This window comes from Lissotriton helveticus, chromosome 6 (assembly GCF_964261635.1).
Source record: "Lissotriton helveticus chromosome 6, aLisHel1.1, whole genome shotgun sequence".
Lineage (NCBI taxonomy): Eukaryota > Metazoa > Chordata > Amphibia > Caudata > Salamandridae > Lissotriton > Lissotriton helveticus.
The window spans coordinates 1,918,691,387-1,918,714,113 of record NC_136067.1 but is presented as its reverse complement, the minus strand read 5'-3'; the positions used below and the strand labels follow the sequence as shown (position 1 = coordinate 1,918,714,113).

The 22,727-nt window shown below is 47.2% G+C and overlaps 1 protein-coding gene across 1 annotated transcript; it reads right to left on the bottom strand.

Moving 5' to 3' along the window:
• Positions 1 to 1,472: 1,472 nt before the first annotated feature.
• Positions 1,473 to 20,948, bottom strand: LOC144762935 (endogenous retrovirus group V member 1 Env polyprotein-like). The gene is made up of 2 exons (XM_078648236.1): positions 19,621 to 20,948; positions 1,473 to 1,641 (listed from the first exon to the last, which is right to left on the bottom strand). The coding sequence occupies exons 1-2, from the start codon at positions 20,946 to 20,948 to the stop codon at positions 1,473 to 1,475; spliced, it is 1,497 nt and encodes a 498-aa protein (XP_078504362.1).
• Between the last annotated feature and the right edge of the window lie 1,779 nt (positions 20,949 to 22,727).

The window sequence follows — 22,727 nt, the reverse complement described above, 5'->3', positions numbered from 1 at the left end:
TTCGAAGAACACAGGAAGTCACTAACGTTGAGCAACTTCCTGCAAGGCAGCGTGTAGTCTTAAAAACTATGCGGTCCTCCCCTTAAGAGCCTGCAGTAATCTGGGTCTGCATTCAGGCAGGTTCAACAGTACACCCCCCCCAGTAGCATTCCCTGCAGGCTTGGGCTTGTCAGGGTGTTGGCGGTGAAAGAGACGAAGCCAACGAGCAGCATGAACATGCCCACCAGGTTCCTATGTTCTATCCTCCGGACCATATCCTTTCCAGTTAATCAAGTAATAAAGTCTGCTTTAAATTCTTTTGTAATCCAAAATCGCCTCCACTTCGAATTTGGGCTCACCATTGACCATAATGGCTGGAAGTTTTGGTGGTATCATAGTCCCCAATGCAACTGGTTTAAATAATGACACATGGAATACTGGATGCATTTGCATATTGGTGGGTAAATCTAATTTCATGGTAGCGCTATTAATCTTTTTGATTATTTTGTAAGGACCAATGAGTTGTGGTTAAAATTTGCGAGGCCCTTTCAGGTTTAGATATCGAGTTGACAGCCACACCTCTTCCCCAATGTGGTATTCAGGGCTAGATCTGCGGTGTTGATCTGCATTCCTTTTGTATACAGCCTTTGCTTGTTCTAAATTGTTTTGCGTTGTCTGTTGTGGTTCTTTTATCTTTTCAACATAGTCTTGTACTTCTGGTACTTTAGAAACAGCTAAGGATGGAAGTATATTGAACCGAGGATGAAAACCATAATTGCATTGAAAGGGTGAGGTTTTTGTGGAGCTATGCATTGCATTATTATAAGCTAACTCCCCTACCCAGAGAATCATATCCCAATCCTTCAAGCAATTTAACACCTGAAATATTGCTCTAAACATTGGTTTACTCTCTCCCTCTGGCCATCTGTTTGAGGATGATATCCAGAGGAGAGACGAACATCAATTTGTAATGTCTCACGCAATGTCTTCGAGAATTTCTAGACAAATTGCGAGCCTTGATCAGAAACAATAATAGATGGAAGGCCATGTAACCATGCAGTTGTTTGAATAAATGTATCTGCAAGTGCCTTGGAATTTGATAAACCATGTAAGGGAGTAAAATGAGCCATTTTGATTAACAGATCCACTATGACTAAAGCTACAGTATTTCCCCGATCTCTCTACAATGAAATCCATAGAAAGGGTATGCCAAGGCCCGGGAGGAGTAGGCAGTGGAAGCAGTAAACCCATGGGAGCTTGATGTGTATTTTTACTCTGGGCACAAAAGCTACATGTCTGCATGAACTGCTTTGTGTCATGAGTGAGTGTTAGTCACCCAAATGCCTTTCAAACAACTCTATGATCTTTTTTCCCCTGGATGACCTAAGAGTATCTGTGAGTGATACCACTCCACAGCCTGTTGTTGTAAAGCATTAGTAGAAAAAAACAATCATCCTTGTATGTAATACCACTCCTTTATCCTCTGACTGTTATCACTGAGTATAATGATCTTTAGTTTCTTGTGCCTTTGCTACTTCTGTCATGAAATTTTCTTCTGAGAACACAGTTCCTAAAATTCGTTCCATAGGAATTAGATTGAGATGATCACTTTCTTTTTTTTTAACAAATCTTTTTATTGAAAAGACAGGACTTGATAACCAGCTGGAATACAGACACTAGCAATGGTGATTCAACGATGACACAAGGGAGGCAAATGATACTTAAGAGCAAAAACAAACAATGTAGTGATCACAGCACCCCAGAATTCAGTCCCAGTTCGCCAAGCTCGTCTCTCGCTTGCGGGGGTTCACATACCCCTCCCTATAGTTGTTCCATTTCCACCAGATCTGAGTCCACTTGGTGGGGCACCCTCTGGCTTCATATATGGTCTTTTCTGTAACCATACACCAATCCATATCCTTACTCCAATCCGCCAGGCACAGTGGGTCTCCCATTTTCCACTTGCTAACAATATTCTGCTTAGCTACCATCAGTCCCAGAATCACCCATATTCGTTCCTTGAAATTTAGGTCAGTCGGGCTCCAGACATTTAACATACATAGCTTTATATTACAATCAATCTTTTGTCCGAACACATCTTCAATGCGGCCCACAGCCCTCGACCAGTAACCTTGGATGGTGAAACACTCCCAGAGCGTATGCATGAAAGTGCCTTCCTGCCCACAGTTTCTGGGACACCCTCCTTCTACGCTATATCCCATTCGCACCAGCAAAGGGCTGGCCAGGTATGACCTGTGCGGCACCTTCAATTGCACTAACCGGAGCCTGGAGGAAATGGTCACTTCCCTTGGAGAGGCTACTGCCGCGGTCCATTCTTCATCTTCAAGCCCCGCTACATCGTAATTCTAGTGTGCCCAAAGCCAGATCAGTGGGTCTGCCATGTTATTAATTCGTTTTTTATAAATGAGTGATGTAGCTTGCTCCGGCAGATCTCCATCTAAGACCCTATCTTCAACCGGGGAGGATGCAGGTAGTGATTCCTCCCTGGGCAGTAAGGCTAACAAAGCGTGTCGAATTTGCAAATATATCAAATACTCTGAGTCCACCAATTCATACTCTGCTTGCTGCTGGGCAAAAGGAACCATGTCCCCCACCTTACACAAATCCCCCACTTTTTTTAGATACCTATCAGGTCCTACCGTTCAAAGCCCCTCGTGTGAATCAGCTTACCCAGTTGTTCGGTGTACCAGAGTGGCGTGGCCAGTGTAATCTTGCCAGCCCAACCCAGACACTTCGTTGCTGCCCTCCATACCTGTGTTGCATGTGCCGTGGGCCCTGTCGGATTTGGTTTCACCAACCGAGAATATAGCGCCCCTTCGAAATTAGCCCCAGGTAGGAGCTACCTGACAATCTGGAATGCGGGATCTCCATGCGGCTTATATGCGCACTGGTTGATAGCTGCCCAATAAAAAATGTTGATGTCGGGAAGTCCAATACCCCCATCGAACCACCCGAGAGTAAGCTTGTAAGAGGTGATCCGCGGTGGTTTGCTCTCCCAAAGTAGGTCGCAAACTGCACTATTGATTTCCCTAAAGTATGCAGACTCTACTAGGTGCGGAGCATTCTGTAAAGCATACAAGAATCTAGGGAGGGGCATCATTTTGAACAGTGCAGCGCGCCCCAGAAGGGACAGATGGAGCAATTTCCAATTGTGGTTCTGAAAATCTGGATTCGTGTAATCGTTCTGGACTCGAGAATTAAAACTTCATCGAAACATGACGAATTTGGTATCAAAAGACCGAGAATGACGAGCACACCATGTACATATATTTTCAGCGTATTCGAGTAACGATTTCTCCTCGAAATCGTCATTATCGTCCAGAACCCTTGGCTTCCATTTTATATACTGCAGCCATCTTGTGTGTTGCCCTTTACATAGGCCTTAATCCAGTTGAATTCAATTCCACAAGGACACATACTCCTTAATCGACTTTTCCATGACCTGTGCAAGTTGGAACCATTGCCCCAGGCCGAACTCGTTAGGTCAGTTCCCCTCCCAGTGGCCGAGCAAGATAGCATCAAGGCTCAACAAGCCATAAAACCATTTCAGCGCGCACACCTGCCGTATCTTGCTCACATCTGTCTCTACTCTTTTGCTTCACTTACTTTATGATGGGGAGGTGCCTGTTTTTATTGGGGGTCCACCGATATCTGATGAAATGTCGGGCCTTGCCAGGTGATTTGTTATGGGCAGCACGACGTGAAATATGTACATATCATCATGACTCTGCTTTTTCTTTGTATTAGAAATATGTTAACGATTTACTTTACAACCAAGAATGTTTTGCCTGAAGCTTAAAATTGTGTATAAGAAGAGAAGCCTGACTTTGTAAATTCGAGCAGTCTCCTGAGAATATACTTCCCTGTGTTGTACTTCTAGGACACTTGTTACCTTGGTTGCAGCCAATAAACTAATCTTTGACTTCACCTAGAAGACTCTGAGTTTCTGTGGTCTGGATCAGGAAGAACCCGAGGTCTCTGGGTGTACCCTGACACCGCTGGGTTACCGGTGTCTGTGCCGGTTCTTAAAAACCCAGTACCTCAGCTGGCGCCCAACGTTTGGGGCGATTCCAGTGGTACCAGTCAGCCAGAGGATCGTGAGGAGCTTTGTGTGAAAATTCCAGAGGACGGCCAACCACCTCATCGACCCCTGCATGTTGACGTGGTCCGAAGGTCTTTGCTGCGAGGTTCCCCGCTTCCCGACGGCTACAAGGACTGCTGCCCTGGCTATCGCCCTGATTTGGACCCTTGAAGTTTGGTAGAGCGAAACACTAAGACGAGTCTTCTGGTGACGTCATCGATATTTCAGTTAAGTATAAGTGGAGCGTCTCCCAGTCCTTAGTTGGTCTTAGTTTTTGGTATCCTTTGGGATAATTTGTTGGTACTTGCAAGCACCAAAACCGAAGGACTCGTGTATTCACGAGAAATATCGTAATCGATAATCCTTTGAAGTTTGGAACTAGACTAGAGAGCGAAGATGCCTAGTCTTAGACTTGAAAATGTGTTTTGTCTTGGTTTTAATAATAGGGACTCCCGATTGGAGGACTCATGTCCGGTTCCTCCAGTTGGAACTCCAACTTACGAGCTATATGTGAAACATGGGGTAGGCCCCATCACCTACAGCGAAGTATGGATTAAATACACCAGGAAAGATGGTGTTTTAAAATGGCCCCAATATGGTAGTTTTGATTCCGAAATCTTAGACAACCTTGAAGTTAAACTCTTTAAAAAGAAAGCCCGGCCGGCGATGTTTGACTCTTTCCGCTTATGGCGTAAAGAAGCCAAACAAAAAGAAATCAAATTAGCTAAGAAAAATAAGAGAGAAGAGGGAATTTCAGTAATGCAAGCTGCTATGCAGTTTAACCACTTGGCTGCTAAGGTACATCCACCTCTTCCCATTGACTTTCCATTGAAATCAATGGAAACTCCATGACGAGTTACCCTTGTCATTAGCACTGAAGGGGTTAAAGACAATGAAAAAGAGCAGATGAGTGAGCAGTTGCACAGGCAACGTAAAATGGCAATAGATAAATGTTATCCAGTTTTGCCGTCTCTTCAGGAAGAGGCAGCAAAAGAGCGTGAGAAAGACCCATTAATGTCGCATTTACTAAATTCGCCACCCCCCTATGCGCAAAATGCCACGGCACCCCCGCAACTTTTAGTTGCGCAAACTACGCCTCCTGTTCTTCCACAGCACCCTCCAGCTGTTCTCCAGCTGACTCCTCCGATTGCTGAGGAGAGCAAGGATGTTTTTGCCTTCAGTTTAGGAGGTCGAAGTTTCCGCTTTAAACGCGCTCCTCAGGGCTACTGTGAAAGTCCATCAATATACAGTCAAGCTCTAAAAACACAGCTTGACACGATTGTTTTACCCAAAGGTGCTACTCTTGTACAATATGTGGACGATTTGCTCATTGCTGCAGATACTAAGAAAATTTGTAAAAAGGCCACGTTGACATTATTGCGTCATCTGTGTGATCTGCATCACAAGGTGTCACTTTCCAAACTGCAATATTGCCGACAAGAAGTGACCTACTTAGGTCACCTCTTATCGAAGGAGGGAAGGAAACTGACCCCAGAAAGAATTCAGGCAATAGCGAAATTGAATGTGCCAAGAACACAGAGAGAAGTGCGTGCTTTCTTGGGCATTACATCGTACTGTAGACAGTGGATTCCAAATTTTTCGTTATTGGCCAAACCCTTGGTGGCATTAACGTGTAAAAATACACCCAATCCCATTCCTTGGTCTAAGAGTGTCAGAAAAGTTTTCTCGAATTGCGCACAGCATTATGTTCGGCTCCTGTGTTAGGTACCCCCAACTACAGTAAGCCTTTCACATTGTATGTCCACGAGAAGGAGGGCTGTGCATTGTCTGTGTTGACTCAGTTATTTGGAGGTAGGCAGCGCCCATGCGCCTATTTTTCGTCAACTTTGGATCTGGTAGCTAAAGCATTGCCAAGTTGTTTAAGAGCCACAGCAGCAGCAGCTGTTTCTATTCGACAGTCTGCAGGTCTAGTAATGAATAATACACTAATCGTGATGGTCCCGCATGCAGTAGACACGTTGTTAAATAGAACCAAGACACAGCACTTAACTAGTGCTCGATTGTCCAGTTACGAATTGACACTGCTAGCAAGTCATGTGCACATAAAAGGTGCAGTACCTTAAATCTATCCATGTTATTACCAATTGCAGAGGAATCAGATGCTTTAGAACAGCACAATTGTTTTCTCGCAACAGAGGAAGAAACAAAAGGGAGAGTAGATTTATTTGACACTCCTCTTGCTGAATGTGATGGTACATTATGGGTGGATGGTTCATGCTTCAAGCTCCCAAATGGTAACGTGACTGCAGCATATGCTGTCACGACTTTGCAAACAGTCGTTGAAACTGCACGAGTGCCACATGGTTCAGCTCAAGCTGCAGAATTAGTTGCACTCACGAGAGCATGTGTATTGTCCAAAGGAATAAAAGTGACTATCTACACTGATAGTCAGTATGCGTTTGGAGTGGCTCACAGTTTTGGACGATTGTGGAGAGAACGTGGGTTCCTGACTTCGCATGGAGCTAAGATTCAGCATGGTCAGTTGGTGAATGAGCTTCTTGAATCACTGACTTTGCCCCTGCAAATGGCGATTGTGAAATGTAGTGCTCACAAGAAGGTGACTGATGATATTGGTCGTGGAAATGCATTTGCTGATGAGATTGCTAAAGAAACGGCAAAGAATGTGATGAGCCGAATGTATGTTGCAGGCCTTGAAAGATGGACTGGTGATGTTGGAATATGTGAGGACACAATAGAGAGTGTGAAGTCCATCCAAGCTGAGGACACAGAGAAAGAGTTGAGCACGTGGAGAGAGAGTACAGGTAGAATGGATGCAAATGGTTGTTGGATTGAATCGACAGAGCATCAGAGATGGTTGTTACCCGATGCATATGTGCTTGCAGTGGTTACAATGGCTCATGGAATGGCTCATATCAGCGTGAAAGGGATTTGCGAGTTGTTGGCCCCAGTATGGAAGAATTCAGGGATTCCCAAGTGTGCAGAGAATGTTGTCAAGAATTGCATGGTATGTCTGAAGCACAATCCTGGTAGGGGAACCCCAACTCCAACTGGTCATTTTGCACCTCCTACGTATCCGTTCGAGGTTTTGCAGCTAGATTTCATACACATGGAGAGGTGCAACAACTTAAAATACGTGCTTGTTGTTGTTTGTGCTTTCTCAAGATGGGTAGAAGCATATCCCCTGAAAGACAATACTGCCTTGTCCACAGCAAAAGCCCTTGTGAAAGAGTACTTCCCCAGGTTTAGAATGCCTAGAATGGTCTGGTCTGATAACGGAAGTGAATTTGTGGGTCGTGTGATGAAGAAAGTGTGTGAAGGGCTAGGTATACGGCAGAAGTTCCACGCTGCAAATCACCCCCAATCAGCTGGATTAGTAGAATGTTACAATGGCACGCTTAAACTTAAATTGGCCAAGATCCAAGCGAGCACATGTCTTAAATGGCCTGACGCTCTACCCTTAGCACTCCTATCCACCAGAATGACTGTGCATTTGCGAGTGAAACTCAGCCCTTATGAAATTGTCTTTGGCCGGCCAGCCAACATATGGGGAGTGCCTAGGCCCACAAAGTTCAGCGAGCTGGAACACCCTATTTTGCTTGATTACCTGTATGAATTGACAGCTAAATTGCGTGTTTTGCATCAACAGGTACATGACTCCCTGCCTCCGGCCTCTGATACTCCAGGACACCCTATAAACCCTGGATCCTGGGTGTTGATAAAGAATTTCCAAAGGACTAAAAACGACCAGCCCAGGTGGACGGGACCATACCTCGTCCTTCTCTCTACCAGATCGGCAGTTCGAGTAGAAGGGAAGAAGGCCTGGATCCACGGGGTCCACTGTAAAAGGATACCTTTACCTCTGCCCTATGACCAGTGGGTCCAGGAGAGTGTCGCTGACCCAGAACCTGATGCCGTGCCAAATACCGTCCCTTTTAATGATTCACATGTAAAAGGAACTGACTCTGAACAAGAAAACGAAAACATTTTGCACAAGGCTGTGCCACCATCCAAGCGAGTGAACATTACAGAGCCTGACCTTTTGTTCCCAGATCAGACAATACCTGGGAAACGACGGTATAATTTGAGACCGAGAAAAACAAACTAATAAAATCATTTCTTTTGCAATTTGAGACTAAGATCCATGGACAAATAAAAAGATATTTCTTTTCCCCCCAAGTACTATTTTTGAAAGTACAGCTCTGCCATCTAAGAAACTTGCTCATTTTTGTTTTTCGAACCGCCATCCGGGTTCCGCTGCTAGGGCCGCGGTTGATTAAAAGTCCTCGGGGTGCAGCTAACGACGTTAGGTCGGTAGTTCTGGTTGGTCCAAGGGAGTTGCCCTAGACTGACGGAAGCATCCCTTAGCAGAGGCAACCTCCCACCGCGGGCAGCCCTTTAGAGAGGATGGAGTTTCCCGATGTGGAGAGACCTGCCGAACAAATGAACTTTAAGCACAGACTGTGTACCACGATGACAAAGAAAAGTTTTATAATATTGTGTATTTTTATGCTATTCAGCGTAATGATCTTTTTGATAAGTTATGTTTTATTCTCTTTCCATGTAACATTTGCGCCCACTGCATCACCCATACCTCCTCCTACTGTTTCCTCTCATTCTTTCCACCCTCTGCCTGACCACAAATCAAATAGGAGATTGGAGTTCGTTAATAACTCCTTTGTTCAGTTATTACACCAGCACCAACTTGTAATGAACACGACTAACTGTTGGGTGTGCGGTCTTATGCCTCACACAACGGATAAGGGTATCCCATATCTGGTCCTGCCATTTAGTCACAATGGTTCTGTATGGGCATATAGGACAATGTTCATATATGCACACGAAATCTACCCCCTAAGTTCTGTAACAGACAATCCTAGGAAAAGTGCTCTAGTCAAGGGGATAGTCAACATGACTGTTAAAATCTAGATTGCGACGTAAACATTATCGGCGCCATCTTGTCCCCTTTTAGGTCAAATGTGCGCGTAAGTAGCAGCCATTTTGAACGCCATGGCCTCTCTGCCCACTGCCAATAGCCAGCGCGTCTCTCTCTCTCCCTCTCTGACCCCGCCAGCATCCCCCGCGCGCTGACAGCCCACGTTCTCACATGCTTGGGCCATAAACCACCCCTTCAGCGCGGCCCTGCCTCGGAGCCACATCCCGTACCCGACTAACACCTCCCTCCGTCCCTTTAATGATCACGCATCCTTTGATGAACCCCCTTCCTCTGTGCCCGATTGTCCCGCCCGATCCCAGGCCATCACCTAGCCCTGCGGATACAGTTTATTGCCCCTTACAGTAGGAAGCTGTCCCTCTTCAAAGAATCTATGACTGATAAAAGCCCCCACCCCATGAGATCCGATCAGCCGCACACATTCCGGGAGCCGGCGGGATATCCAGCTGCGCGATAGTCATCACCTACTGAGATCGGGGTGGGGACTTTTACTGTAAATATGTGTGGGAACGGGTTTGGAGCGGAGATTCCGAGGATGCCTTTCCGTACATCAAAGTATTAACAAGAATGTGTTTTATGTAATAAAGCAATAAACCTGTGTATAAGAGGCCAGGCCTCAAGGATGCGTTTAGAGCACCTCGAGAAGATACCCTGTTGTCTGATTTGACGTGTTCTGCTCCGTCGGAATAAACTCCTGTTTCCTGCCTTCTGTCTCCAGCGCCTGCCCCTTTGTTTGGTAATCTCGAATGGTATGAGAGGCGGCTAACGCCGGGCAAATACTGAAGGGTTCTTGGGTCGAATTCGGCCCTACCATTCTACAATTGGCGCCCAATGTGGGGCCCATCAGCGACGCGTGGATCCAGTGGGAGAGGTCCCAACGACAGAGTGAACGACTGCAACGATCGGGAAGAGCTCCTGCCCGATAGACCCTCGTCTGGCAGCCGATCATCCGAACTTCACCGGTTCCGAGCAGACCTCTCTCGAGTGATCTACGGTCCTGACTGGGAACCATCAGGAGTGCCACAGCAATTACGGAGAACAGAGGACGATCAGGCGCTGGAAGCGGAAGACGAGAAACTGTCCATGCGGTCCGGGTAAGGTCGTGTAACACGACGAATTGCGAATTGATTGTTTGATTGTTTGAAAATACTAGTATTACTCATTTGATTGTTTCTGAGAGATTCTCTATTTGCAAACAAGCACAGAGTCGCAATACTCTGTTTAGTCTTTGCAGATAGTGAAGGGTAGGTAACGCAGGCTTTTGCCCCCATTGTAATCCGTCGTGCCTGCTTCCCTCTCCATTTGATTGATTGTTATCCAAGCATTTACTGTTTTGGAATTGGTTCTCTTTGGTTCATTCTCTATTTTGCAAACAAGCACAGAGTCGCAATACTCTGTTTAGTCTTTGCAGATAGTGAAGGATAGGTAACGCAGGCTTTTGCCCCCGTTGTAATCCGTCGTGCCTATTTTTATCCCTCATTTGATTGATTGTTTGTCCGAACATTAATCGTTCGGAATTGGTTCTCTTTGGGTTATTCTCTATTTACAAATAAGCACAGAGTCGCAATACTCTGTTTAATCCTTGTGAATAGTGAAGGATAGGTAGTGCAGACTTTTGTCCCCTTTGTAACCCGTCATGCCTATTTTTGCCCCGTTTGTTGGTAGTTGGTTCAGCCCGGACCGCTTATTGGAGGTGAACCATCCGGCTCCACTGGAGGGCACCCCTAATAAGGACATGTTTACTAAATATGGACTAGTCGCCGTGGCTTATAGTAAGCTGTGGCATAAATACACAAGAAAGGATCGGGAAAATCAGTGGCCACTGATAGGATCCTTTGATAACGACAAAATAAACGCGCTTGAAACAGCCCTTTATAACAATAAGACAACACCCACTATGCTCGATAGCTTCGGCATGTGGCGCAAAGAAACAGAACAGCGAAAGAAGAGAAATTAGGTCAGGTTAGAAAAGGAATTACGCAAGGCAGCTCACCTGGCGGCTAACAAATTAAAGGAAGAAATAAAAGAAAGAGAGGAAACCAAGCTAAAACAAGATTCCGAATCATCAGGCCAGTGTCCCGTCAGGACACCCTCTACACTTTACCCCGAGCTACCTTCGAAACAGCGAACGAATGATGATTTACTACTAGGTCCCCCGATCATCTACATGCCCCCTCCATACGCCCCTTCCGAACCCTTAGCGCAGCACCCGCAACCCCCAACGACAGGCGAGAGTAGTGCCGGAGCCTCGGTCCTCATGGCCTTTGCGCCGACCGAACCCCTCGCACTCAGCGCAGCGCGAGCAGCGACTTCAGATGATCCCGAAGCGGGGAGGAAAGACTCCGCGAGATCGAATAGGTTAAGTAAGGACGAACGAGCTGGGATCGATAAGATTGTAAAGACACTGGTGGTGCGAAAGGAAAGTGAGGATTATATAACGGATATGTACAATACATATGCCAATAGCCACAGACGACACTTTGTCGTACGCCTTTGTTACCACACCCTTAATGCCTACGAGGACCGATACCAAGCCCTGAAAACCTAACGACTCTGTATAGGAAAATTGATGTCGGAGATGGAGGTGAGTGTGATGTGGCGAACCTCTTCACGCGTACGCTTGAAGTTTTCCGCCACCTCACGGAACTGAAACCAGAGACCAACACCACGACTCCTGCAGTGACTGAAGCCAGAGTAGAAAAAATTGACACTATGATGCCCATAAAGGAGGCCGCTCCCTATTGGGTCCCCCCACGAGGACAGGGAACACACGACGATATTAACCACCAAGATGCGAGAGGGAGGGTAGTTTACAACCGGGTTTACCAACCATGGGATCTGCAAGACATCCTGACTTTCCGAAAGTCCTTGCCTGATCTGCGAAAGAACCCCACAGACTTCTATACAGAATTAGCCACCGCTCTGGGTTCAACGATTATGACCCTAGCGGATATCGATTTGTTTTTCGGGTTATGTCTGCCAGCTGATGTGTGGAAGCAAATCCGGAAAGTCGACCACCTTGAGCTGTTCGGACATACCTGGATACAACTCGGTGATGTAGACAAACAGCGAGAGCCGGGACAGAAACCTATGAAAGCCATTCTAGACCTACCAGATAAGATTAGTCCCAGAAAAGAAGGTGGACTGGTCGGTAGTAACGGCCTGTCGCCAGAAACCCCAGGAAGACGTATCAGAATACTTCTCCCGGTTTGAAACGGTGTTCTCCGATTACAGCGGCCAGGACATGACCACTGCAACCGGACATCACTTGTTTGTCCAGAACTATGTGAAAGGCCTGACACCAGAAGTCTCGCAGAAACTACAGACTAGCGAGAGTAGTTGGGCGGCCTCCAAGCCCGCAGCTATCCTTCAGATGGCTCAATACTATGAGCGACAAAAGAACGAGAACGATCAAGCGACTGAGAAAAAGAAAAAGGACTTGAAAGAGAGGGTAATGATTGCTCAGTTGCAAGGGGTGACTATAGGAAGGGAACAGTATAGAGGGAACTACCAGTCGAAGGCTCCTAGAAATCCACCCCCTAGAGACCGCACACCCGCACCCGGCGCTCCACGAACAGACCTCGATGAGAACCAGTGTGCATTTTGCAAAGGATTTGGCCATTGGAAATCTCAATGTCCAGTTCTGCAAGAAGCACTCAGAAATAAAGACACGAGAGACGTAGCGGGCGGGCCGAGAAATAGAGGACATGGACGAGGGCACACAAGCGACACCAACAATGACAGACCTGGTAGACCGAACACGTTTGACCGTCCCCGACAGAATCAGTGCCAACAGTCTGACTGCGACAATGCCCACGACTTTGCATAGGACTGCCAAGGGCAAGGAAGGGATCCAGTCGAGCTCTATGTTGACCAGCAAGGCCCTTATGTCACCGCTAAGGTCCTAGGTACGAAGTCTCCATTTCTGGTAGATACTGGTGCAACACGTAGTGCGTTGTCTAAACGATTGATTCCCAGGGCACCCTTGTCTGGCTCACATGTGACATCAATAGGTTTTGATGGAACGCCCTCCACTAATCCCTTGTCCACACCGATCTCTTTTAACTTGGACAATAACACCACTGACACGACATGTTTTTGCTCTCCTCCAACACCCCCGACGCCATTATGGGACTTGACTTATTGAAAAATTTTCGAGCTACTATTAGGTGTTCACAAGATGGAGTTCGAGTCATTCTGTACGACAACCCAACACTGCTCAGATCTTGTCGCACACAACGCATGTTTTCTATCACTGACACTGACTTGTCCTTACTCGACACCCTAACTCTGTACCTATGGGCAAAGACTGACTCGGACGTAGGACGCATGATGATAGACCCTGTACACATAACTGTTCGACAGGACGCAGTACTCCCCAAACTCCCGCAGTATCGGATATCGCCCGAAGGCGAGAAGGCGTTGGTAAAAATCATCCAGTCCCTGGTAGATGCAGGAGTGGTAGAAGAAGTAGTTAGCAATGTTTGCAACAGCCCTATCCTACCCATTGTGAAGAAGCAGGGTGAGGGAGATGAAATGCGTACCACTTCATCATCGACCTACGAGAAGTCAACAAAGTGGTTGTACCCCAGTACCCTGTAGTCTCAGACATCACCACCATTCTGACCCTGATTCCTTCCACTGCCACCACCTTCACGGTAATCGACCTCAAGAACGCATTCTTCTCCATCCCCATTCACTCGGACAGCCGCTACCTTTTCGGCTTCACTTTAAAATCCCGCTCATACAGATTTTGCAGAGCACCCCAGGGCTACACTGAAAGTCCAAGCATCTACAGCCAGGCCCTCAAGAGACAGCTGGATGCAGTCCAATTGCCGGATGGAGTGGTGTTGATACAGTACGTCGATGATATCCTTTTGGCGGCCGACACCACTCCACTTGCAGTCACAGCCACCATCCAACTCCTGCACTTCCTCGCGGAAAAAGGCCACAAGGTCTCCAAGAAGAAGTTGCAATTCTGCCAACCTCAAGTCACTTACCTAGGCCACCTCTTGTCCAAAGACGGGAGAAAGCTCACACCCGATCGAATACAGGCTATTCTAGAGACCCCTATCCCTAAAACCCCGAAGCAAGTCCGCTCTTTGGTAGGCCTCACCTCCTTCTGCCGACAATGGTTGCCAAATTTCAGCCTCATTGTGAAACCACTACTTTCCCTACTGGCTAAAGATGTCCCCTTCCCGCTCCCTTGGACCCCTGAATGTCAATCCTCCTTCAAGGAACTACGAGACGCCCTTTGTTCAGCGCCCGTCCTAGGAACCCCTGATTATACAAAGCCCTTCTCTCTCTACACTCACGAAAGGGAGGGATGCGCTTTGTCTGTCCTGACTCAGTCCATTGGCCCCAAACAACGACCATGTGCCTATTTCTCTGCCACTCTTGACCCTGTAGCAAGAGCTTTGCCTGCCTGCCTTCGAGCAGTAGCCGCTGCTGCTGTCTCTATCCGACAAAGTGAGAGAATCGTACTCTCGAATTCCCTCACGGTACTAGTGCCTCATGCTGTTGACACCCTCCTAAACCAGACCAAGACACAACACCTGACCAGCGCGCGACTGACTGGGTACGAACAGACACTGCTCGCACCTCACATCACGCTGAAACGATGCACCACACTGAACCCAGCCACCTTGCTGCCTCTGCCTGAAAACGATCCCGATGTGCCCCCAATACATGACTGTGTGACCCTCACGGACGAACAGACTAGGAGTAGAGTTGACCTCCGAGACACTGCCTTCCCAAACCCTGACGGAGAGCTATGGGTAGACGGCTCTTGCATTAAACTCCCCGACGGCACCACCTCAGCTGCCTATGCAGTTACCACAGCCCGAACTGTAGTTGAAACCGCCCGCATCACGCAACGATCCGCCCAGGCGGCAGAACTGATTGCCCTCACACGAGCATGTATCCTAGCAAAGGGGACGACAGCAAACATTTACACGGACAGCCAGTATGCCTTCGGGGTGGTTCATCATTTTGGGCTCTTATGGAAGGAGAGGGGATTTCTGACATCTCATGGCACGCCCATCCTGCACGGAGATCTAGTCTCCGCTCTGACTGAAGCGGTTCTCCTCCCCAAACAACTTGCCGTAATCAAATGCCAAGCACACAAAAAGGTGACAGACATCATTGGACAGGGAAATGCACTGGCCGACATCACTGCCCAAACCACAGCTGAGAACAGGACGACGACTCGCATGTACGTGACTAGGTCACAAGCAGAAAAATGGACGGACGCTAGGGAAACTATTAGGGACATCCAAATGGCCAGCTCACCACAAGAATTGACTGAATGGGCACGGGTGGGATTAAAGGATGATGAAGGCTGCTGGCGGACAAAAGACACGAACAAATGGTTGCTACCCAACTCGTACCTGATCCCCATACTGACGATGGCCCATTCCCCTGCACACATAGGATCTGCCCCTATGGCCGAACTTGTCTCCCGAGTTTGGCATAACGATAGAATTACAGACTCAGCCAAACGATTAGTCCAACAATGTCTAGTCTGCCTGCAACACAACCCTGGTAAAGGAACTGTCGTACCCCGGGGAGGGTTTGGGGTCCCCAACCATCCATTTGAAGTCCTACAGATGGACTATATCCAGTTAGAGAGATAGCATCAAGGCTCAACAAGCCATAAAACCATTTCAGCGCGCGCACCTGCCGTATCTTGCTCACATCTGTCTCTACTCTTTTGCTTCACTTACTTTATGATGGGGAGGTGCCTGTTTTTATTGGGGGTCCACCGATTTCTGATGAAATGTCGGGCCTTGCCAGGTGATTTGTTATGAGCAGCACGACGTGAAATATGTACATATCATCATGACTCTGCTTTTTCTTTGTATTAGAAATATGTTAACGATTTACTTTACAACCAAGAATGTTTTGCCTGAAGCTTAAAATTGTGTATAAGAAGAGAAGCCTGACTTTGTAAATTCGAGCAGTCTCCTGAGAATATACTTCCCCGTGTTGTACTTCTAGGACACTTGTTACCTTGGTTGCAGCCAATAAACTAATCTTTGACTTCACCTAGAAGACTCTGAGTTTCTGTGGTCTGGATCAGGAAGAACCCGAGGTCTCTGGGTGTACCCTGACACCGCTGGGTTACCGGTGTCTGTGCCGGTTCTTAAAAACCCAGTACCTCACAATGCTGGACATCAGTCCTGAGCCGTTGCAGGGGAGGCAGGAGATTGTTTTAATAAAACTGTAACGGATCCATAGAGACCCAGATGCCCAAATATTTCAAGTTGCCCGACGCTTCCGTAATCTGAAAGCCCCGGGGAAGCAAAGGCATCGTTCCATGAATGACATAGAGCACAGACTCGGCCCAATTTATTTTGTAGCCAGCGAATCTACCAAACGCCAAGAATATGGGTGGGATTCTGTTAAGGGAGGCCGCCGTGACGCCAAGTAGTAAAGAATGTCGTCAGTATTCAGCGAGATGCGATCCACCCACCCATGGGCCCACTTAAGGCCACTGATAACGGGATCCCTCCGAACCCACATAGCCAATGGCTCAAGGGTCAGGGCGAAGAGCAGCGGGGACAGTGGACAGCCTTGTCTAGTGCCTCTACTGAGTGCGAAGGCGCAATATTTTCTGTTGTTGACAACCACTTGGGCCAGCGGTTGCTGATAGAGAAGCAGAACCCAACCAATATACCCCTGCCCCACTCCGAGTTTGCTGAGCACTGCGAACAGATAGGGCCATTCTATAGTATCGAATGCCATGGCAGTGTCTGTCCAGAGACACCACCAACGCATCATCACTGATTGACGTGGCTCGGCTCAGTACTCCATGAACCCTACGCAGGTTAAGGGAGGTGTTTCTTGCTGGCATAAATCTGGACTGGTCCAGGTGGACACATTTTGTTATGACCCTAAGAAAACCAGAGGCCAGGACTTTTGCCAGTATCTTAGCCTCCCTGTTGAGCAGGGAGATCGGTCTATAGGAGGAGCACTTCTGTTTCAGTTTACCATCCTTGTGTATGACTACGATCGTTGCCAGTCTCTGGTCAGCGGGAAGCAACCTAGCTGCCTTACTCTCATGAAACATTTTAGTGAGATAGGGGCAGTCTTGCTCAATGTTAGTTTGAAAATTCAATGGGAAATCCATTTGGGCCTGTTGCCTTCCCTCCGCGCAAGTCCTGAATGGCGTTTCCACCTCCATATTGGTTATCTCTTGATCAAGCTCAAAGCGTTCCTCGTCGGTGAGTGTCGGGAGCAAGAAGTCTCTCAGGAAGGCGATTGCCTCTTCCTCTGTATGCGGGGACTGCAACTCATACACGCTTTGATGGTATTGTCCAAAGGCATCTCATATTTCTTGCGGATCAGTGAGACGGTTCCCTGATTCCATCTCCATCTCCTCAATGACACGACTAGCTTGGTCCCTTCAGCCCAGCCAGGCCAGTAATCTGCTGGCCTTGTCACCGACAACAGTAATGTTTCTAAGTTTAGCTCGATGTTGTGCCTTGGCTGCTTCAGTGGCCAGATCAGAATACTCTTTAATTTTAATGTTTAGAGCCTGCTTTACCTCGTCTGAGTCTTGCGCTTGTAGCTGCCCCTCCAGTGTAATATCTCTCCTTCCAGGCGGGTCATGGCAGCACGTTTCTCCCTCCTTGACCCCGCTATCTGACCCAGCGCTACTCCCCGAATCACCACCTTGTAGGCCTACCACAATGTCACAGTGGATTCCACCGAACCTTCATTTTCTTGGAAGTAGAGTTCAGATTCATGCGTGATTCTGTCCCTTATTTGGGGGACCTTGAGGTGCCATGGATTAATCGGAGCTATCCTGCCCATTGTGGGCTCCCCCACCTCTAGTCAACACAGGATGGGTGAATGGTCTGATATGCCCCATGCTAGGTACTGCACTTCTTGAACGCTATCCACTTGGTGCTCAAGAGATAGTATATAATCAATTTTGGACATGCTACGGTTCACGCCGGAATAAAAAGTATATTGCTGTTCTACTGGATGCAGCTTCCGCCAAGTGTCCACCAGGCTCATTGCACCGAAAAAACTACGGATATGCTTTCGAGATGGAGGCAGGACCTTCTGGGGCCAGCGGTCCAGGGAATCGGAGACAATGGAATTAAAGTCGCCACCGATCAACAAGATGGACTCTGGCAACTCCAAGAGGAGACATCCGAAGTCCTTAAAGGCTGAGGCGTGTAGACCTGGCGGTACATAGGCAGAAATCAGGTTAAGAGTACTCCCCTCCCATGTCCCTGAGGCCGCAACAAATCTGCCCAGGCTGTCTGTCCGAGTCTGGTCAATTGTCACAGGGAAGGACTTCCGCACCATTATTCCTACCCCCTAGAGCCTGACTCAAACGCGGAATGCGCCACCAACTTAAACCCCCACCTCAACATTGCTTTACAGGCATTACCAAGTGAGTGTGTTTCCTGCAATAAGATCACATCCGGGGAATGTCGCTTTATGAATTGAAGAACTAATCCCCTCTTGATTTTGTCCCCCAATCTGTTCACATTAAATGACAGCAGTGTGAGCCCTGACTTAAGAGCAGTCGCCATTCTATCCCCAGATGTGTATCCCTGGTCGTCAGGGGACTTTGTGGTAAATTAATTCAATATTACCTCATCTCATAATTTCTATACTTAATAATCATAATTTCAGTCAAAGCAAAGAGAGGAGTCCATGGTGCTCAAGTACAAAAAAAAGGTCCAGTAACTCGAGTTAAGGGGAGAGCTCCAGCACCAAGCGGGTACAGGAGTGGTCTGCAGCTTTATTCACACATCAGAGTATTTATACAGTTTTCAGTCAATAGGCAAAAGAAGAAAAGAGAAGTGACAAGAAAAAGGGAAGTGACAAGCAGTAATTTCCAACAGATGTGTCAAGGTAAGGGCGTGTCTTGTGTCTCGTGAGAGGGCATGCGATGTGTGGAAATGTGTTCTCTTTCAGTTGAAGGCCCTTCCTCATTCGGGGGTTTATCTATGGCTTAGAGTCAAGAACAGGAACCATCTTGTGTAAAACAGGAACTATCTTGCTGGTTCTGGGAATTGGCTGAACCACAAGAGTCAAAAAGAGGAACTATCTTGTGTAAAACAGAGACCATCTGCTCTCTGGCTTACAGTCAAGAACAGGAACTATTTCTTAAAACAGGAACTATCTGCTGCTGGTTCCCAGAATTGGCAGAACCACAGAAATGTGTGGTCAATGAACGGGGGTGCCAGAGGCAGGGTGTCTTGCTTGTGGGTCTGAAGACAAAATGGATGTCACACACAAAATGGGTGCTTGTCTGAATGAGAAAAATGACTGTCAGGCAGAAACAGGGAAATGATGGGGCACAATTGTCAATTTTATTTCCACATTCCCTCCTTGCCCCAGAGTGTACCTACATTATATCTCAATTTGCATGAGATCATCTATACATTCTTGTAGCATAATTCTTTCCCTTTCTCTCTGCTGGACAAGTGGTTTAGGAATGCAGTTTGCAGCGCATAGACCGCACAGGGCAGGACCACATTGGATGCAAAGGCAGCATCCAGTTATTATCAGGAATATTTTACCTGCTGCTGACAGCAGTTGCCATCCCCAGGACGATATTATCTTCCAGAACCAATCAGACCACGTCCAAGTGCCAGGTTCTTGATGTAAACTTAGGGCTATCTTGTGTAATTTTGTTATGGCCGTGTATACAGATGGGGAATTATCAGGAATAAATAAACAGCAGCTAGAGCCTATAATTTTACAGGCTCTGCCTCTGTCAGCCAGGATGATGTCAAGGACAAGGCGATTTTGGAGAGTAACCAATCGTATGGTGGACTGCTCCTGGGTTAAGCTCCCCAGGGCAGACGCCGTCTGGTTTACAACAGCCTCTAAGGTCCTTGTCAACCTGCGTATAAGTTTGCTGTTCTGTACAGGGCCAACAAAGAAGAAGAACCCTTTGTTAAAACCTGTATACTGTTCCCATGAGGTTTCTATTTGGTCAACCAAGGAGGTATCGATCGTTCTTTTATGTCTGACATGGGGCACTAGGAGGTCTCGGTGGTAAGTGGATGGGGCCACAAAGACAGGGGGTAACAGAAATGCTATATAGCAAGTTCCCCCCCAGTTCAAGGGCAGCTGCACATAGGCCGTTTGGCCACAGACGAAATAAGTATGGCGAGATGCTAGAAATGAGGACTTTCCTCTGTCTTCAAAACTTATAGTGGTATGACAGTCACTGTGTCCTAATGGAACAGAGCCATTTTTCTGGATACACAGGTGTCCTTTTACTGGTGAGACCGAGATGGAAGGGGGACCAGCATTCTTTTTAGGTTTGGTATTTAACATCTTGTAGGACATGGTCATGTTCCCTTGCTTGTATTCTTCACTTTCTAGGACTGTACCTGTCGCCTGAGGATTTCCATCCTCATTTGGGTAACAGGCAGCATTAAGTACCCTGTTTAAGTCCCTCCAAGGCCACCCATTCTTGCATGAATTATTTCCGTCAGGGCAGGAGGTGGGGGTAGTATCGTCAGCTGTTATTAGGGCGAACCAGGCTTCACAAGTCCCATTATAGTAAAATGGAAAGGGGAAAAGAGGCATCCCTCCCTTTTTCTGATGAGGTGGGAGGCGGCCACATATCCAGCAATTTGTGCTATTGCTGGCCTGATGAGTGTAGTGTAACATCTGTATAAAGGTATTGTTTTGCAAGGCTAGTCTATGGGCTTGTTCATGAGGAGGTAGGTCCTGATATGTGTGTTCCTGAGTGCTGTTGGGTGCATGAGAGGTGTGTGGTGTTGGAGGAAAAACAGTGTGGAGGATCCAACCAAGACACGTCATAATGGTTATGAAGAAAAACAATATCATTAAACATATGATAGAACCACTACGCAATTTCTTAAAGTTCTTGTTTCTGCGTTTCATTCTATGTTTTTCCCACATAGTCAAGGTGTTTAAATCCATCCCCATGCTCCAACCACTTCACCACTGGACCTGCGCCCAGTGGACTTAATTAGCCAGAGTCCGGATGGCAGACCTCAACTTTGATTTATATTCTTGTTGTGGGGTCAGTTCCAAGGGCACAAAAGATTGTTCTGTTACAATGTCACTAGGGTTGGCAGTGTTGCCGGCAACAGTGTCTCTTTGTCCAAAATATTTCCGGCAGTGACTCGCGTGTAGCCAGCTCTTCCTGCCTTCGACCTTCACCGCCGTCCGCGTGGTTAGGAGCGCGAGCTTCGGAGTCTTCCACCTGGGCTGAAGAGGACTGGTCCTGTCGAAGTTTCTTATCATCACCCAGTCGCCGGGTCGGATGGTGTGTTCTCCAGGGGCGGTTTTGTCAGGAAAGGCTGCAGCGACCTGTGAACGACAAGATTGGAGTGCAGACATCAAGGAAGCCAGGTAATCAGTCAATATTCTGCTCTCTACATCAGTAATTTTTTAGGCATTGGCGTACCCCACATATTTGGTGGTCTGCCAAAGACCACCTCATACGGAGATAGACCAGTTCTGGAATGTGCTACCATACGCATGTAGAAGAGGGCAACCGGTAAGGCTACCATCCAGTCCACGCCTTTGTCTGTACATATCTTGGCCAATTTTGTCTTCAAAGTCTGGTTGTGTCTCTCTACTAGACCTGCTGCTTGAGGATGTCTTACACAGTGAAATTTCCAAGTGTACCCTAACAGAAGAGACACTTGCTTCATGAGTTCAGAGGAGAAGGGCTGGCCGTTGTCTGAGTTGATGACGCGTGGCAACCCATAGCTCGGGAAATATTCTCTTACTAGTTGCTTAGCAGTTGTCGTTGCAGTGTAATCTAGGACGGGATAGGCGTCTGTCCATCTGGTCAGAGCACATACTACAACTAGCACATACTTGTGACCTCTACATCTCTCCATCTGGATATAGTCCATTTGGAGAACTTCAAATGGATGGTCAGGGGGTTGGAATCCACCCTGCTCCACCTTTGTGCCTTTACCTGCGTTAAACTGATTACAAATCATGCACGTTTTAACTTTTTGTTTGGCTGCAGCTCTCAAATGTTTGTTGTGCCATATGTTCTGTATGCTGTCTAACATTGCTGTTTCTCCCAGATGCGCTGGTCCATGTATGGTGTTTATTATAACCTGTACCATAGCATCCGGCAGAAACCATACTGCTCTTTCAGGTGTCATCCAACCCCGATCTGTAAGGACCCCTCCTTGTTCCTTCCATTCTAGCAGTGCCTGTGGTGTGGTGTGACTTTGGACATCCTGGATGTCAGAAAAGGGGTCTCGTATTGCGTATTGGCGGTGTAGTATATTCAATTCTGTGTTTGCTGCTAATTTGGCTGCACTGTCTACGGAATCATTTCCTTTTGATATATCATCAGTTCCTTTTGTGTGTGCTTTATACTTTAATACTGCAACTTTCGCTGGTAACTGACTGGCCTCTATGAGGGCAGTGATGAGTGTAGCATGCTGTGTTTTAGACCCGTGTGATGTGAGGAATCCTCTCTCTTTCCATAATGTGCCAAAGTTGTGTACAACCCCGAAAGCGTACTGTGAATCAGTGTAAATATTAACTGATTTTCCTTTTGCTAAGTGACATGCTCGTGTTAGTGCTATGAGTTCGGCTGCTTGTGCTGACAGTATCTCTATCTTGTGTGCTTCCAAAGTGTTTGTACCATTTGTAACGGCATAGGCTGCTGCTAGTTCTCCAGTGGGGAGTCTCATGCAAGAAGCATCAACAAAAAGTGTCATTTCTGCCTTA